The following is a 17,250-nucleotide window of genomic DNA, read 5'->3' as shown; positions in this document are numbered from 1 at the left end:
GTAAATACAGTACTATTGGTTTGGAATAAAAATTCTGGAAAGGGTGGGTTTCAGTTTGCTTGATTCTGAACCACCTTGAAAAGCATAAAGATCTTGAAATGTTTACAGCTGAAACATCTACTTAAGGGGATGGGGTGGGGACAAGAAGTGAGTGAGAAATACCAAGGAAAAACTTTCTCAGGTATCTTTCCTGGTATCTAGAAAACCTGAATGAGGTTTTATCACTTGACTTAGAGCAGACAGATCTTGATTCATACTGGTGCAGTGGACCCTTTGAGCATAACTGATAGCAGTATATAAGGGCAATATTGGCTTTTTCATCTTGCCAAAAGAGCTTGGAAAGAGGACAGCATGTATTAGAAATAGAAGAAGAAACCACATGCCTGGAAACCACCTAAAACATTTCCTAGCTGTTATTTAGCTTTATGACACTTTTAGCCAGGTCTTAATCATATGAACAGTAAATGCATGTCATCAATCAAAGCCAAAGCACTCTAAGCTTGATAATGTTTAGCCATGAAGTGCTTAACCTTGAAAATGCTTAACCGTAAAAACCTCCTAACCTGCCAGAATCATAGTGTATTCATTGATTATCTCTTGTGTTAGAGTTTCTGTTCTCATTTGTGTAGCCACTAACTGGTGGGAGATGGACCATGATTGGTTCTATCCTGATGATAGAACTTAACTGAGTCACTTATAAGTCAAAGTGCCTCCAGCCAACACAAATCAGATTTGAAAAATCATCATTTTAACATCTGGTGATAACTCAGTTCAACTGTATGTTAATGAAATTAGTTACACAAACAGGCTGCAGTTAGCAAGTTAAAAAATACCTTGAGAAAGTGCTGGAAACTCAGATTTTGACAAGAACCGCAAGAAAGACAAATACTTTAAAATATCAGGAAAGGAAAAAGAAGTAATGTGGCTAGTAAATTAATGCTGAGACACAAAATTACTTTCTAGCCTGAGGCTATGTTGAAATAACTTCTTAGGGCACTCTGGCTGTATAGCTTTGAGCAACTTCGGACATAATCCTGTTTGGTTACATTGGTGGTGTTTTTACTTTAGTTCACAGTGACAGTGAAAAATGCCTAACATGCCCTGTTCCACACTAGTATAAGGACCCTCAGGTAGTCCACAAGATCAGTGCAACTAATTTCTACTGTGTTCTTCTAGTAACAATGCTTAGAATATCCAGCAAAGATTTAGTACTTTTCTGACAGATTTCCTCTGTGATCTTTTTTTCCTGGATTTTGCTTTGTTTCAGAATACCTTCTGGTTTGGTTTGGGAAGTTCTTCAATATTCTTAATTCCTGCCATAATTTTTGCTGTGAAACTCTCCAAATACTATCGTAGAATGGATACAGAGGATGTATATGATGAGTAAGTATATACTCTTAAGTAAGCTAAATGGCAAATGGATTGAAATGTTTTTCCTAGTGTCTCACATGAAGGCGCTATAATCCTTAAACAGTCTGTGCTGTCACATTAGAATTGCATGTTCTTGTGAAATACTGCGGGTTTGGGTTGGTGCCTGCAAAGTGCTTCATGCAGGTGGGCTTTGGTTGCCTTGACTTGCCGTGATTCTGTGCAGATATTGCCAGCTCTGACTTTGAGAAACTTGTTTCAGAGTGAAGTCTTCAGAGCTTTGTGTGCAGTGTTTACATAAATATTTTCCAAATGTGCAAGTGATTAGCTTTGCTAAGTAACCTGTTAAGGTGAACTATGCCTGCTTTGTAGTCTCTTTGAATGAATTATTTGCTTTCTTACTGTCTTAGTTATTCCTAACCAGTCTTTCCTTTTTCAATTGCAGTTCCTCTGTCTCAGGGACTTGGCATTTTACTTTATGATAACTGTTCTTACATATTTTCACATCAGTTTTGTTTTTACTGTGTTTTTTTCCCCTACTCTTTGTTTTGCTCATTGTTCAGTTCACCTGTACACTGCATTTCTCAAATTTCACACTGGTCATTTTTCATTACACATTCACAAGTCAGTAGAGCAGAAACAGGCATGTACAGCTAAAATTGCTCACTACTTAGTGTCTTGTTAATTACTCCTCCTTTTTTGTGTTTTCTAGTGTCGAAACTATACCCATGCAAATGTACGACATTTCTGCTGGTATTTGTTAAAATTATTTTACTTAGGTGGGAGAGTGTATATTTTTAATGTAACTTGTTACTTCAAAAGAGGTAACATGTTCTGTTTCACCAGACTTTATAGTAGAGTATCCAACTCCACAAGTATAGCAAAATAATTAAATACTTTTTGGAGACTATAAAAATATTAACAAATGTAAAATATAATTATGCCATAACTCCTGAATGTTACAAACAAAGTTATATTCTATTGTACAGACACAGTTTATCTTTGCATATAATACCATCATCCACGTACATGTCTTAGAAGCCATACTGTACATAGTGCATCTTATAGTTAACATGGTCTTTCTTGGTGTATTTATTTTATTACAGTACGGAAAATGGTAATAATGGTTATCATAAAGAGCATTTATATGGTATACACAATCCTGTTTTTACAAGGTAAACCAAGTCTGAAACTGCATGCCTTCATGTGTCCTTACTTAATCTACTACTGTATTAATTACCTATCAATTTTCTTCACATTTTAAAGTGAATCACTTAATTCTCTAATTTTTTTGCATGATTACTCACTATAGAAAATGCTGTATGATTTATATTTCTCAAATTTTCTTTACATAACAGCAGATGTTGTAGTAGTTTCCAACAATTTAACAAAGCAATTGTCTAAATTTGATCTTAAAATCCAGGTAGTTAGGTATTTCTCTAGCACAGGGGGTGGTCCTAAATTGATACACATATTAAAACAGTCTGATAGCAGTTGAAAGTGATAGAATGGGGTGCATTGTTACTCCTGAGTTGTCCTAGTTTTCAGATGGTGAGGAGAAGAGCTTTTCCTGTGCAAAAGGCTGGTGAGCCACAGTATGCAGAAAACATGAACAGAGAAAATGGGTGTTTCTGCATGGGTAGAACTAGTGTGTGTAACATCACAAAACAAGACATTCAAGTTATGTTTAAAAGGAGGAGATTTGGGTTCTTTTCTGTCTCTACAACTTCTGTGCTGTAAAAACTTAGCTAGCTGTGAGACACTTAGTTTCCATAGGGGTAACATAGGATGTCCCACAACTTCGGTATTTGGGTTTGCAAAATACCTGAGTTGCTTAAGGAAGGATCTGATTTCTGATTGAAATCTGTAGCTCACTGTGCCTTAACTTGCAACTTCATGACTGAAAGTGTAGGTTGAGTATTGGCAGAGAAGTAAGATACCACCATTCTTTCAGTAAAGGGTAAATTCCAAGAGAGCTCAAAGTTTGGAAGTCTTGCCAGGTTTTATGGCTGCATCAGTTGTATATTATTATTTATTAGAAGTGTATTTTATAATAATTATTTACTGACTAAATCTTGATTTCACATTCCTTCTGAAGGAAGGAATATAACAATGTTTTTAGTGGTATTTATGATTACAATTGTCATGGTCTGTTCTGCAACTTAAGGGTACTCCCTAAATTAATATACAAGGTGTTTAATTCAAAAGTACTCTCCACTGACATATCTAAGGACTCTCAGTTTTAAGGAGTTTAGATATTTTACATGAGAGGGAAATAATAATTGCTCAGCCTTAGAAGTCCCTTTCAGATCTCTGAATCTTTAATACAAATGTAAATACTCTTGAGGTTCATAGCATGTTTTCTGTGATATTTCAGTGATTGATGAATAGTTTAATACAGTGTTCCTGAATAAGCTAAAAATTACTAACATAAAATAATTTTTTAAACAAAGACCCACTAGTTCAGTCCTGACTTCCTTTTCCTAAATTTTAAATTACTCAAAATGGGCTTCCATAATACAATGTAAGGATTCAGTCTGAAGCAATTCCGATGTGCTGAGATTATTTGAAAAACTGCTAATTATGAGATACACGCTTTGAATTTCTCAGTTTGGGATTCCCATAGCAATAGAGACTTGTTTTTAACTTTCAGTTCAGCAAACTCTTTGTTTGTATGCTATCCTCTCTTCTTCTCATTTCCTACGAATTATTTTGGGAGATACATTGAGAGCTATGACTTTGAACAGTTCTCTGTACACCTGTACTTTTGCAGGTGTAAAGAATCCCATAGAGTTTTTTTGGCCTTTGAATCAGCTGTATGATTTTGCTGGAAAGAGATGCAAATACATTTCTTTATAAATAGAAGATGTAGGTACAAGTATGACATCTGTAAGAAGTATATTTATATTTGTATAGTTATCTCACGTAAGTGTTTTTATGTACATGTTGAAGATACAAAAGACCTCAAATGCAGTCACCATTTTTGTGAGAGCAAAATTGAAAGCTGGATTAAATTCTCAAAGGAGTGATATTGAATAGGTAATTCAAGCATTTCTTTCTATCATGAAGCAAAGATAACCGTAAGGGTTGGTGAAGAAAACCACAAATCTCTATTTCCTCTTGTTTGAAAAAATCTTGATTAAATGGGTAAAAGTTTGAGAACAGTTTGTGCCAGCTCAGCTTGTCTCACCTTAGTTAGACACAGTATTTCTGTTCCATTTGTGGGCAAAAGAAAATGATTGTTTTGGTTTGTGTTTTTTTTCTTGTCTAGCTCTGTGGAACAGTGGTAACACATACTGGAAACATTAATGGGTAAGCAATAAGCTTTTTAAGTCAGTTCAAGTCTTACTACTTTATTAATTTTAAGAAGGCTGCTTTGCTTTCTGTAACATGAGTGCTGCAAGGTTTAAAAATAAAAAATAACAAAAATTATTGAACCATATTAATGTTCATATGAAAATCTGTGCCTTCATTGTGCTTAAATTACATTATAATTCTGTCTTCATCAAATTTTCCTGAATTGTTTTTGTGATTATTTCCAGGCTGTATAAATGAGGCTCAAGATTCTTCTGCAGGAATATATCATTATTCTTCCAAGTGTATTGGCATTTGCGTTCATCTTCCAAATCCTGAGCCACTTGTTTTATGTCACCCGTACTGTAAATCCCAAATGTACTATTGAATGTTATGCCATAAACTACTGTACAGAATATTTTGCGATCAGGGCACTGCCTCTCAAATACCACTGTTCAAGGCTTGAATTAAAACGTTTTCTGTTTTTTACTTTTTTACACTGGGCTTTCTTACATCACAGTATAAAAATTAATTAAATTAACAGCCTTTGCCTAGCAATCCTCTGACAGTTGGTCAAGTTCTTATCTTAAACTGTTGTTTTGTGTTAAATACAGTACATACACGTTTACATAAAAATACATTTTGTATACAGAGACTTTTGTATATACATTTTTCTTAAAACTTATAAGTGTTTAGTTAAGATTTTAAATTGTATAATAGTCTTCACCAATGAATTTACCAGCATGATCAGTGTTGCTATTTGGTGCTCTTGAATGACCACTTTGGACTAAATTTGAAGTGTAATGGGATCCATGGTGTCTCTGTGTGTGTCTGAAAAGTTCAGTTGCAGTTTTGTTTTCTCCCTCTTTTTTTAATTATTTAATATTTAGTGGTTTTTGAAGTATAGACCTAAAAGGGACTTTGGAGAAGTTTATTTTGAAACTCTTTGGGTGGGAGGGTTGGGAGTTGCGTGATGCGTAATATAGTGAAAAGGCTAAGCTTTCTAGAGTTCAGTAGTACTCAAAAAGAGCATGAGACATGTCATATATTGGTGATTTTTAGAATGTTTTACATTTTCTGTCTCCCTTTTCCTCATTCACACTCATTTTTATAATGTCCTTAATAGTATCACTGTTAAGCTGTGGCTCTTTCAGGGGGCAGTGATACTATTTTTGCTGAATAATTTCAAAATATGATTTCCAATATTGAAATTCAGATGTGTTCAGCAATTAGAGTTAACATTTGTACTGGTAGAGTAATTGCCTTGAATTTAGGCATACAGTTGCATTGCTGAATTAGATAACAGCAGAATTCATCAACAAGGCCAAAAGTATCTATGTTACTAGTGTAAAAAATTTCAGCGGGTGAAGTAATTGGGTATATTGATCTAAAATAGTGTCTCTTTATTTATCAGTATTGTTAACTTTGTTTCCAACAAGGTTCATTGGCTTGAAGTAGGGATAATCCTGTAAATCATTCATATAATTTAAAAAAAATGCTGAAAAGTGATACCAGTTTTTAATCTGGAATAACCTTAATTTTTTCATTTTTAGGTCATAAATGGAAACATTTCTAATTGACAGTATGTAGCATATGTGTATATGTAATGTTCAGAACTGCAGATTTTTAAAAGTTTCTATTTTTAATTTGAGAAAATGTTCCCAGTTCATTTAAATAAAAAAGAACTTGCTTAACTACCTGATGTTTGATTCTCAATCATTTTGTTGTATAGACCTGTCTCAGAAGAGTTGCACTGAGTTAAGATCTTACGAAAATGAATTTTTTTTACCCTGATTAAAAATTTCTGCTATATTTGACTTATTGATGACTTTAAGCAAGATAAGAGACCAAGAACTGGAGCAGAAAGGACTGAAAAAGAACATCGACTCTGGGTGAGGGAGCTTTCAACTTCCACAAAGGATATGATTTATGCAGAGATGGTAGGATTTGAGCTAATGAGTTGTGGAGGATATCTACATACCCTGCAACTGCTCAAGGTGTTATCACTGACTTCTATTGTTATTTCTGTAGCACTGACAGCAGAATTAAATGTTTGCTGGTTCTTCAGCTCCCATAGTTCACTGCTGGCATCCTAGCTTAACTTGTAAAAGGACAATTGTTTTCCACTGATATAACAGACTGTGAACTGTTTCATTTGAAGCACAGACAGACAGGGGACACAAATGTCAGATGGGAGTGAGACAAACAGTTGGCAGTAACATATTAACTGTAATACATAAGTACACCAGAGCTCTTGAGTCCAAGCTTTGGTACTTGTCCTTATCCTTGTAGTCTGATATGTTTTCATGATTACACTTTTAAAACTCTGAGAACAAGAGATCTGAAACTGGTATAAAGTAACTTTTAAGTAGTTTTGAATTCTTTAACAATTATTAGAACAAGAGAGATGAATGCCTTTAGCTTCTGATCTAGGAACTGTCAGTGCTGTTGTGCATAACCAAGTGTAAATAATACATTTGTTTGTCAAATATTAGGAGTCTTTGAGTGCTTGCAGTAGGGATTTTAAATCCTTGAAATAGAGTGTGAAGTAGGCAGTAAGATTCTTCTGTCTGGATGATGGGTGATAAGGCTCCCCAAAAAGCAACAGAAGAGTGAATTGTAAATCTTGAGTAGACTTGTACCATTGCTGTTTCTCTTTAAGACTTGACTGGAGAGCCACACCACTGTGCTTTGAAAGAGACAGTCGGGCAAGAAGCTAGAAATGAGCCTGAAAATGTTATTGAAATAGCCTTAGAGAGGGGATCAAAAGAAAACAATGTTGTTCTCTCTATCAAATGGTATTTAGTCATGGGGAAATTCATGACATGTTCACTGAAAGAACAAGGTTCAGGCTACCCAGACCAGCTGTTCTAGGTGGCTCCATCTTCAAGCAGGCAGCTCTCAGGCTAGCTGGGGTGTCACAGTAGCTAGGGACTCTATTGTCGAGTATTAGAGGAGCATTTGTCAAGTATTAACAAAGCTGGTGAAGAGCCTGGAGAACAGATCCTATGACGAGCTATTGAAGGAGCTGGGACTGTTCAGTTTGAGGAAGAGAAGGCTGAGGGGAGACCTCATCACTCTCTACAGCTACCTGAAAGGACATTGTAGAGATGCTGGTACTGGTCTCTTCTCACAGGTAATTAGCGATAGAACAAGAGGGAATGTCTTTAAACTCCAACAGGGGAGGTTCAGACTGGACATTACGAAAAAATTTTTCACAGAAAGAGTGGTCAGACAGTGGAATAGGCTGCCCAGGGAGGTGGTGGAGTCACCATCCCTGGATGTGTTTAAGGGTCGTTTAGATGAGCTGTTGGGGGATGTGGTGTAGGGGAGAACTTTGTAGAGTAGGGCTGATGGTTGGACTCTGATTCCAAGGGTCTTTTCCAACCTGAATGATTCTGTGATTTTTTGCAATTTTCTGCTTCACTGTCTGTGTTAAATGAAGGTTTTTGCCTTGGTATTTTTTTAGCAATACATATTGAGTGGCTAGATACATAAAATAGTATTCTATTCCATTATGTACGGCCACTCTTAAACCCAGCATTTCTAGCACCCCACAGTTATTCAAGCATACCTAAATAATGTGATACCCCTTCCAGAAGCTGTTCAGGTCAGGCTGGATGTAGGATACATGTCTTTGAAAGAAGTGCCTAGTGGGGTCTTATTAGCCAGAAAAGTACTCTGGCTTGCAACAGCATGGGAAGGATTTTTCCTCATGACCTCCTGAATCCCAAGGGAGTTACCATGATTTTCTTTAGCTCTGCTTTTAGTTACTGCAGCAGAAACTGCTAGTACAAGATTGTGCATTAAAATACTTCTGTTCTCTTGCCTTTGTTTTATGGTGTTTTTATAGATCATTTATTATGAAGAGGAAAGTATTTTTTTAAAAAAAGTGAAAGGTGATAAAGCATGTGCTGACATGCTCTGGGGTCTATTCCTTGCTGCTGAGACCCATGATAAGCTATTTCTGCTATCTTGTTCTGACTGATAATAACCCATGGTGTGACAATTATGGTAAAACTTCCAAATGTTTCATTTATATTTAGACCTGTAGTACCTTATTTTGCTAGAGCTTTATTCCTTATCTTGGTTATATATTGCAAGTCTAAAAATCTTTCACGCCTCAAAGAACATGCAGTTGATTCTTCCATGTGTCCCCACTGCATGTCATGTGCTGACAAAATGAAGTACTAAAGTTGCATCCTTACTGTGCAAATCCACAGAAAACCCATTCCACAAATCAGCCTTTATTAGTGGGACACGTTTCTAATCATCCAGAGGTAGCTGCATAGATTGCTTTGGCACTTTTATCTTTTTTTACTTCAGTATAGTCTTATAAGCTCTGACATGAAGATAACTATAAAGCAGCTGGAGAATGGAAAATATCTGTTAAAAATCAAATATGACATGTTCATCCTGGATAGGAATGTGCTTCTCAGTTACACAACTATCGTTCTGTATTTAACTGCATTTACAAGATTTGTCTTGTTACCTTCTTGGGAGTTCACAGGTTATCCGACACTCCCTCAGGCTATAAATTATGGGCACATGCCTGCTGAAGTGTGATTTATTATTTTTATAAAAAAAACCCTTACATCCCCCATTTCGCTGGGAAGAGGCTTCTTTGTGCACCAAGCCTTTAAATTGTGAGCAGCCTGTTACTTACTGGTTTCACTTTTTTGGATCGTGTTGCTCAAGGATCTCAGTCAACTCCTCTCACCATGAAGAGTGTTGCTCTTCTTTTCCTAGTAGTGATCTGTGGAATGGGAGGACTGGGACAGAAGCTGAAGCCAAAAAAAAGAAGCAATGGAGAAGAAATCAACTTTCGGACTAAAACCAAAGATATTTGCACAATGAGAATGAGTGGGGATGAGGAGAGGAAACTTAGAATTGAATGCAAAAGCCAAGGCATGTCCTACTGGTGTGAGTTCACTGGCAAGCCATCGATCTGTCGTGCTTTCAGAAACAATCCAAAGATTTACTGGAATCAGATTGCCATGGAACTTAGAAAGCTCCCGCATGCTTGCGAATCCACACAAGTGTTGAAGACTACCATGTGCCAAAAGGCTCCCACAGAGGCTCTCATGAAGCAAATAGATGCTGGTATGGAGCCAGAAGATCTAGCAAACCAGGACAAAACAGTCCAGAAAACTTCCACTTCTATGAGGGGAGAAGGGAAAAGCTCTGTTAAGAAAATAGACAAGCCCCCAATACTGCCTCTTATAAAACCAACCCAAGATGGTCAAGGATCTGAAAATGAAACAGAAGCAATGAAACTGGCACGGGAACACTGCTGGGAATCCCTGCATGGTGTCTGCTCCTACATTATTGGCATCTTTAGAGGTTAAGGATTTGCTTCAGGTAAAACTCCCATCTTGAAGCACAGCGGGATATACCTAAGAGTAATCCTGTTGTCATTTTGTTTTATTTTGATCTTGGGAGTCTCTCAAGGGTGTGGACAGGGAGGTTCTAGTCTTGCTCACTAAAATCTAATGTGGTAAAGCCTCTACTGTGGCTTCTGAGGGGCTGGACGGCCTAAACTTGCAGTGATAGCTCGTGATATCCTTCTGTGAGGTCTTTGTCCTATCTGTTATTAATCTTATAATATTTCACTTCTGTTTGAATTGGGCTTATTTTATGCCTTCTGTCATTCCTTCCCTCTTGTGCTGACTTTTGGATTTAAGCCAGTGAAGTGGGATAAATAACAAATGCATCAGCTAGAACAATTTAGAACTAAATTCAGAAATTGGAAGGATAAAGCTTGTTCATCAAAACTGCTAGTTAATAACCAACCGTTTTAATTTTTAAAATTAGTTCGTAAACAACTTGCCGAAACGAATAAAACAAAACGGACTGTCTTGGTTTGTGGGTCTGTTTCTGTAGAGGCGATAGGGGATCATATGCAGGCTCTTGTCTAGTAAGTCTTGGGTTTTCAGTCAAGATTTAAAAAGGCAAAGCCCTCACAGAAATGATTGGTCCTATACCTGCTTCCATTTCTGCTCAAAGAGGGAAGGCCGGGAACTAATGTCTAAACCTGGCAAGCTTGACAGAAATGGGAATATATGCAGCATGAACCAGCAAGTTGGTTAAAGTGTTTAGGCTGCTAATGATCTTACTTGTGCCTTAATACAACGAAGTGACTAATTTTTTTTTTCTTTCTTGTTTTGCAGAGCAAAATTTTTACAGCTGAAGAAGGGTCCTTGCTGTAGTTTAATAGACGTGAAAATTTTGGTTTCAAAATGAGTCATCTCTATAAGTCTTGTAGCTCTTTCCTCTTTCCACCCTTAAAATGAAACTTTTCAACAGCCCTGAAAAATGCATGAAACTGGAGTGACTGTACTTAAAGTGTTAGGATAAGCTAACTGTTCCTAGGTCTATTACACACCGAGGTGTACCGCATTTCTGTAACCAAGGTTCCACTTTAAGAGTGCTGACCTTGAATAGGTTTTTCTGTGTGCTGATTCACTTCAGTTTGTTAGAGATGAAAGCTGTAAATGATGCTACAGTTAGTGCAAATAATAAAAATAAGATCTTTGAAAACCTACTCAGTGTGCTTTCTTTAAATGGTGCTAGTTGTATAAAGTCATGGTATTTGATACTTCTTTCTTAAGAGATTGTTGGTAGAACATGTAAGAGAAGTTACAGATCTGAGTCCCTACTTTCCCACTGAACATGTTTTCATTAATAGTAATATTTTAATGTTATTGCATTTATATTACAATTATAAGTTTCAGCCAGCAGGGAAAAAAAGGTTGGAGAAATGAAAGAGTAATCTAAGAATACATTTCTAAATATAGCAGTTTAGAGTTGTTCATCTGTGATGCATCTGCAGAGTTCAGTGTTATTAGGATCTGCTAGTGGTAATATTAATGCTTGAGTTCAGTAAACAATTTGAGAGGTAACTCTCATCTGCACTTGGGCACTTGCATAAATCTCATCAAAATACAAAGCACAACCTAATAGCCTGTTGTCAGATTTATATTCAGATTGTCATTTATATTCAGATTATTTTTTAACAATGATCCTTTTTGTTCCCAAGTGAGCTTTGCAGCAGGGATATAACTGGAAAAGCTTTGTGCCACAGAAATTAGTAGTGCTCTATATTTGCCAATTAAACAGTTTCTGCAAGGCATTGTTACACTTAACTACTTCTCCAGCTTTACTCACAGATTTTTAATTCTCGCTTCACCATTCCAGATCGTGACTGTCCAATCACTAAACTCTGTGCCTTGTACCAAAAAAACTTGAAATAATTTTCAATATTTGGATATTGATCAATATTGAATATTGAAAATATCAATATTGAAATATATGGAAAGGAACAGCAAGTCATGAACATGGGATCAGTGCAGAAGGTTGTATGTATAAGGCAGAAATACAGCTTGAACACTGATAAAATGCAAGCACAAGCAAATCTGTATTTTTTCAGCCATAAATCTAGTGTGGTTAATCTTAATTTGAAGCTTCAGTTACCCTTGTGAGACTTTTGTGCTGTGACTAAAAAATGTAGTAGTACATGTATTCCCTCATTTCTGTCATAAAAATGAATATAATTGTTTGATTTGCAAACATGCAAGATGCATTAAAGTGATATTTGGAAACTATTTGGAAATGTTAAGGTCAGGTTGAGGGTTTTCTTGAGGTGTATCTTTTAAATATTTTAAAACTCCTCTTGTATGATGCGAAATCCACACTGCAGAGTGAATGTTTTGCAGAAGTATCCACTACAACAGTAATGACCTCAAAAATGAGAGTGTCTTGCATTGAGAGAAGTCTGGGAGAATCAGTCACCCACCATACTGCTAGCAAGAGAAAAGAGGTTTCATCAGTTCACCAGAAGAAAATTTTCCCCTTTGTGCCCTCTTCTATGTATATGCACTGAGCACAGAAGGCAGCAAAGTTATCTGACACTTTGTAGAACTCTTAATACAATCTAAAATATGTGGCCACCGTTGATTCTGCTTAGCAGAGAACAAATGTCACATACACTTGCTAGTGCACTACTTCCTAGGGAACTCTCATCTCGTTTCAGTAGAGCAGAGCTCTGCTGCACAGGGCTCCACGCTTGGCACTGTGCTGACTGGAATGACTGTCTGAAGCTTCGCTGTTGAAGTGGAAACTAGAAATCAACTAGTCTCGCACCAAAGGACCCTCTTTCATGAAATGCTTTTTGTAAAATATCCAGGATCAAAAATATGTAGTTAAGCACTAGATCTTACAAAAAGGTGAGGATTTTGGTACCAAGGTGATGCATGGCTTGGATTACAACCTCAGCAAGTCAGTTAACTATAATGATCTTACTTTCAAAATTTAAAAACTATATGTTAACTGAAATACCCCACCTTAGTGTAACAGCGCTGTGATTGTATCAACTACGTTACCATTTAATTGTGTTTAGCAGTGGAAATGTATAGTCATGACATTTCAGTTACCTTCTTGGCATGAAAGTGCTATTAATTAATGAAAGGATGAATTGAAAAGTGTTTGTGGTGAGTTTAAAGCAATCTTCAAGTACCTTGTGAATGAATGAAACCTGCTGTTTCATTCATTTCAGGTTAACCTGTTAGTCTGCATATACCTAAGTATCTCAGGAAATCTGCTCAAGTGGAGATGGAATTTGTTTTTATTTTCCTGACAGGGGAACAGCAGGCAAAAATGTTTGTCTGGATTCCTGCAACCAGGGAGACCCCTGATATCCAGGCCTGCTGCTGCTAATTCAGTGCAATGTGAGGTGGTCCACCTGCCTCAAGATCCTCACATTTAGGTTCCCACAGAAGCATCATGAGTATTTGCTACTTTTACAGGGTAAGCCTCCAAGAAATGCAAAATGATGTGTTTGGAGTACCTGTGTATAAAAGGGTGTGTATTTAACACACACAGTTAAGATCCAAGAAAGACTGGAGCAAGACCAATGGAGAGCCACTGAAATGGTTGGGACTGGAGCACACTCCTGTGAGGAAGGGCCAAGGGAGCAGGTCTTGTTCAGCCTGGAAGAGGCTTTAGGAGGGACCTAATAGCGGCCCCCCCAGATAGGCATGAGGAGGCTATAGAGAATATGGAGCTAGGCTCTTCACTGACTTGTATGAGAGGAGAAAGAGAGATCATGGTCACAAATTGATACAAGTGAGGTTCTGACTTGGTGTAAGGAAAAACATTCACTGTAAGGAGCATAAACACAGGAGCAGGTTCCCCAAAGCAGCTCTGGAATCTCCATCTCTGGAGCTTTTCAAGACCAACTGGGCAAAGTTTAAGCAACATAGTCTGAATTCAGTGTCACCCTGCTCTGAGTACGAGGTTGGACTACAAACCTCCCAGGATGCCTTCTGGCCTGATGAATGATTCTATGATTTACAATGGAAACACATAAGAAAGCTTACAAGTTCTGGTTATTTAATACTGAGCGCCTCTGTTAACATTCGTGTCTCCTTTAAAGTGCAAAAAATGCTCTTGAATCAGTCATTCTAACTATATCAAATCAAAGGAGAGAAATTATTTTCTTAAGTATGTTCTGACGGTAGATCCCATCATTAAGTCGAATGCATCGTCTTGGATAACGTCATGTTCAGTGCCTCTGTCTGTTGGTGCATATTTTTGTTTAGCCTGATTTTCACAGCATAGAAAATCAACAAGAAATTCAGGTGTTAAGGAACACCAAATATCAGGTCTGTTTTCCTTAAAATCAAGTATCCAAAAATAAGAAAATTACCATTTGCAGTGTGCAGGTTATTTGTGTTAGACCAAACATGCCTCAATAATAATGTTGCTTAGTGTGCCTGTAAATCATGTCAACTATGCAGGAGTGCACTCTGCTGTTTTCTGAGAGAATTGTTTAGGTATGTTGTATGGTCATTCTTGCAAGGTTTGCAGTCTTACATTTTGCATTCTTGATTTTTCAATAGGTGTGGTAGTTGCTATGACATGGATTTTAGGGACAGAGATCTTCCACAAAAATAAGATGAAAAAGGAAAAACTAAAATTTCCCAAAGTTGCCCATTGCCATTCCTGCTTCTTTAGGAGCTTTGTGGTTGTCTGTTTCTTTTTTCTGTTTCTCTTGCTGTTGCTTTTCCCAATCTGCTTCTCTGAAGAGGAGTCAGATGCAGCAGGAGATTGCTTTTGGTTCTTTCTGCTTTTCCGCTTAGAAACAAGAGAATTGCTCTCATCAGACTTCACAGATCATTTTACAATGACAAAAGGTATGTGATATATATACAAAAACAGGAGTAAGAAAAAAAAAGTGGAAGAGATGCAGCCAGTATGATAACAAGACATTGGTGTTATCTCATGGACGTGTCATATCAGACATCCTGAGAATCTGTTTATTTCACTTTCATGTCATGTATACAAAGTTAACTGCATAATCGTTAGGCAGGAGGCCAGGTGCTGAATTTTCAGAGTAGCTATATTACAGTATGTACAGAGCAAGAAAAACATGAAGCCGAGGTCTGATGTGGAGCGGGAGTTCATGTTCCCCTCCCCGCCTCCCACTCCTCAGCAGGTTATAAAACTGTTTGCATAACCAGCTGCTTGCCATAGGCATCCATCCCGTGGTATGCTCCTGCTGCCTCCAGGCTTACAATGATTGTAGTCAGGCGGGGAAAACAAAAGTGTCCTTCTAGGTCTGCTGGCTGCAGATATAAAAACTGCTGTACCTCTGTTGCTACCACTGCCACCCATAAAAATTAATATGCAAATAGTGAAATTGCTTGCCCCTTTATTTGTTTTACCAGCATAACATGGTGTGTGAGGAGGCCCTCCCCACAAACGCAGCTGTAATAAAATTAAGACTTTGCCTAGAAACTAAAGAGGGCTAGAAAATTCCTGCTGAAGGAAACGGTGAGCAAAATTCAGGCTCTGAACTCTGACAGAGGGGCCTTGCCATTTCCTCTGCCAAAATGGCCTGGCAGGCAGGCAGGAGTGCTGCCCACTGTCCTGTCCTCCCCTCTTGCCCCCCCTTCAAGGCAGGCACAGGCCACATGGGTGGGTTCAGCAAGGTAATGAGGTGATCCCCCATCTTCTACACTCCAGAACTTTAACGTGGGAATCCACAAATTTGTGTTTGTAACTGGGAAAGATTACTTGATGCCTTCACAATAATGTGGGAGACCTGGTCAGTGTGGGAAGGTGACAGGAGGGAAGCGTGGAATAGGGTTTCCACATCTGTATGCACAACACATTACCTGCGACCATCATGGCTCTTTGGTGCAATGAAGCTGAAGCCCAAGTGTTTGAGCAGCACCTGGTTTTGCATGGGGAAAAAGTCGCATGGCCTCCATGAGGGTTGTCATCCGAGTGAGCTGCCTGTGGCCCAGGTGTGAGCAGGCTGTGCAGGCCCTGGGGGACTGCATGCTGTTGTGTTGTGGGGCCATGTTGCAGTGTTGGGGTTGGGTTATGGTTCTGGGGCCCTGAGCAGTGCTGAGGAAGGTGATTTGCTGGCAGATGTAGGCATTTTGGCTGTTCTGCAGGGTCTGGCTGGGAGCAGCAGTGCTCAGGGGAAGTGTGACTGGCAGGACCCTGCTGCAGGTCAGAGGCCAGAGCAGCAGAGACTCCAATGCCTTTGAAGTCATGTTGGTGAAGATGTTCCAAGACCCGTCATTAAAACCTGTCCATAGAAATCCACATTGCGTCTGCCAGAAAGGCAGGCTACACCAGGATGACAGGAGATATTTTTCACAATATGCCAGAGAAGAAGAGGCAAGAGCCATTGAGTAGCACCAACAAGGAACACCATCTGTATCCATCAGCTTCCCCTCCCTTCTTGGGTCTGTAATCTTTTACATAGTTGGAATCAATTCAATAGCCTTTGGTTTTGCTTCATACTGATCGCATGGCATCTGGACATCTTGGCTCAGGGTGAGTCAACAACTGAAAGAAATCAGAAACACTGTTTTCCTTCAGCTTAGGGAACTATAAAACTTTTTATAGAACACTACATATTTCACCTCAGCAGCAGCAGTGTCCTTTGGCAGGAACATACTTCATTTGAAGTACAGTAGATGAACCACAGTGATATGGTGGAACTTTTTTTTTCTTCCTCACTATTAATCATTTTTTTTGTGGAGGACTGCGTCATAAGTGTTTCTGACTTGGAAAGAACCCAGGATCCAAAATTAAATATTACTTTAAATTCTTACCACCAGACAAATTATTCTTCTGCGTATATCATGGTCCTTTTTAAACATCTACATATTAGTTGAACTCAAATAGCAAAGAGCAGTATATGACTACTTTTCAGCTCCAGCATAATTTACATGAGCAAAGAAAATATAGTGTCAAGGACTAGAAAGTAGTGTAGAAAACTGACTGCCTTCAGCATCTGTGAGAAGACAGGCATGTTGTAAATATCTGAGAAAAAGGAAGAAATCCATCTGAAAAGGAAATCCTCAGGTAATTAATTTTCTGTGTCTTCATCATGTCTGTTTTCTCCTGCCTTATCTAAAAGTTATTCAAAACAAAAATAATTGTTGCTATTTAAAGAGACATATAACAATGTAAGTGCTGGTGTGCTTTCTACAGTAGCTTTAAGTGCATCACTTGTCTGCCCGTAGACCTGGAAAGGAAAACTGAATACAACAGAATGCTGAACTCAGC

The 17,250-nt window shown here is 38.0% G+C and overlaps 2 protein-coding genes across 10 annotated transcripts in view; both read left to right on the top strand.

The window, feature by feature from the left end:
* The window catches only part of PROM1 (prominin 1), a 65,404-nt gene extending 59,045 nt beyond the window's left edge, over positions 1 to 6,359 (top strand). For 3 of the 9 annotated variants that reach the window (XM_074822177.1, XM_074822172.1, XM_074822173.1), the window contains 2 exons: positions 1,268 to 1,383; positions 1,814 to 2,822. In XM_074822177.1, coding sequence (XP_074678278.1) covers positions 1,268 to 1,383; positions 1,814 to 1,850 — 153 coding nt within the window. In that variant the 3' untranslated portion in view covers positions 1,851 to 2,822. Of the gene's footprint in view, positions 1 to 1,267; positions 1,384 to 1,813; positions 2,823 to 4,639; positions 4,681 to 4,910 lie in introns of those variants that run through there. The other 6 variants (XM_074822182.1, XM_074822175.1, XM_074822176.1 and 3 more) reach the window with 4 other exon arrangements.
* A 3,001-nt stretch (positions 6,360 to 9,360) lies between these two features.
* On the top strand, positions 9,361 to 11,202 carry FGFBP2 (fibroblast growth factor binding protein 2). The gene has a single exon (XM_074821371.1). The coding sequence runs from the start codon at positions 9,384 to 9,386 to the stop codon at positions 10,008 to 10,010; it is 627 nt and encodes a 208-aa protein (XP_074677472.1). The 5' UTR covers positions 9,361 to 9,383; the 3' UTR covers positions 10,011 to 11,202.
* The last annotated feature ends 6,048 nt before the right edge of the window (positions 11,203 to 17,250 follow it).

This window comes from Strix aluco, chromosome 4 (assembly GCF_031877795.1).
Source record: "Strix aluco isolate bStrAlu1 chromosome 4, bStrAlu1.hap1, whole genome shotgun sequence".
In the NCBI taxonomy this organism is placed as follows: Eukaryota; Metazoa; Chordata; class Aves; order Strigiformes; family Strigidae; genus Strix; species Strix aluco.
Note: the sequence above shows the minus strand (reverse complement) of the source record. Positions and strands in the feature narration are given on the sequence as shown.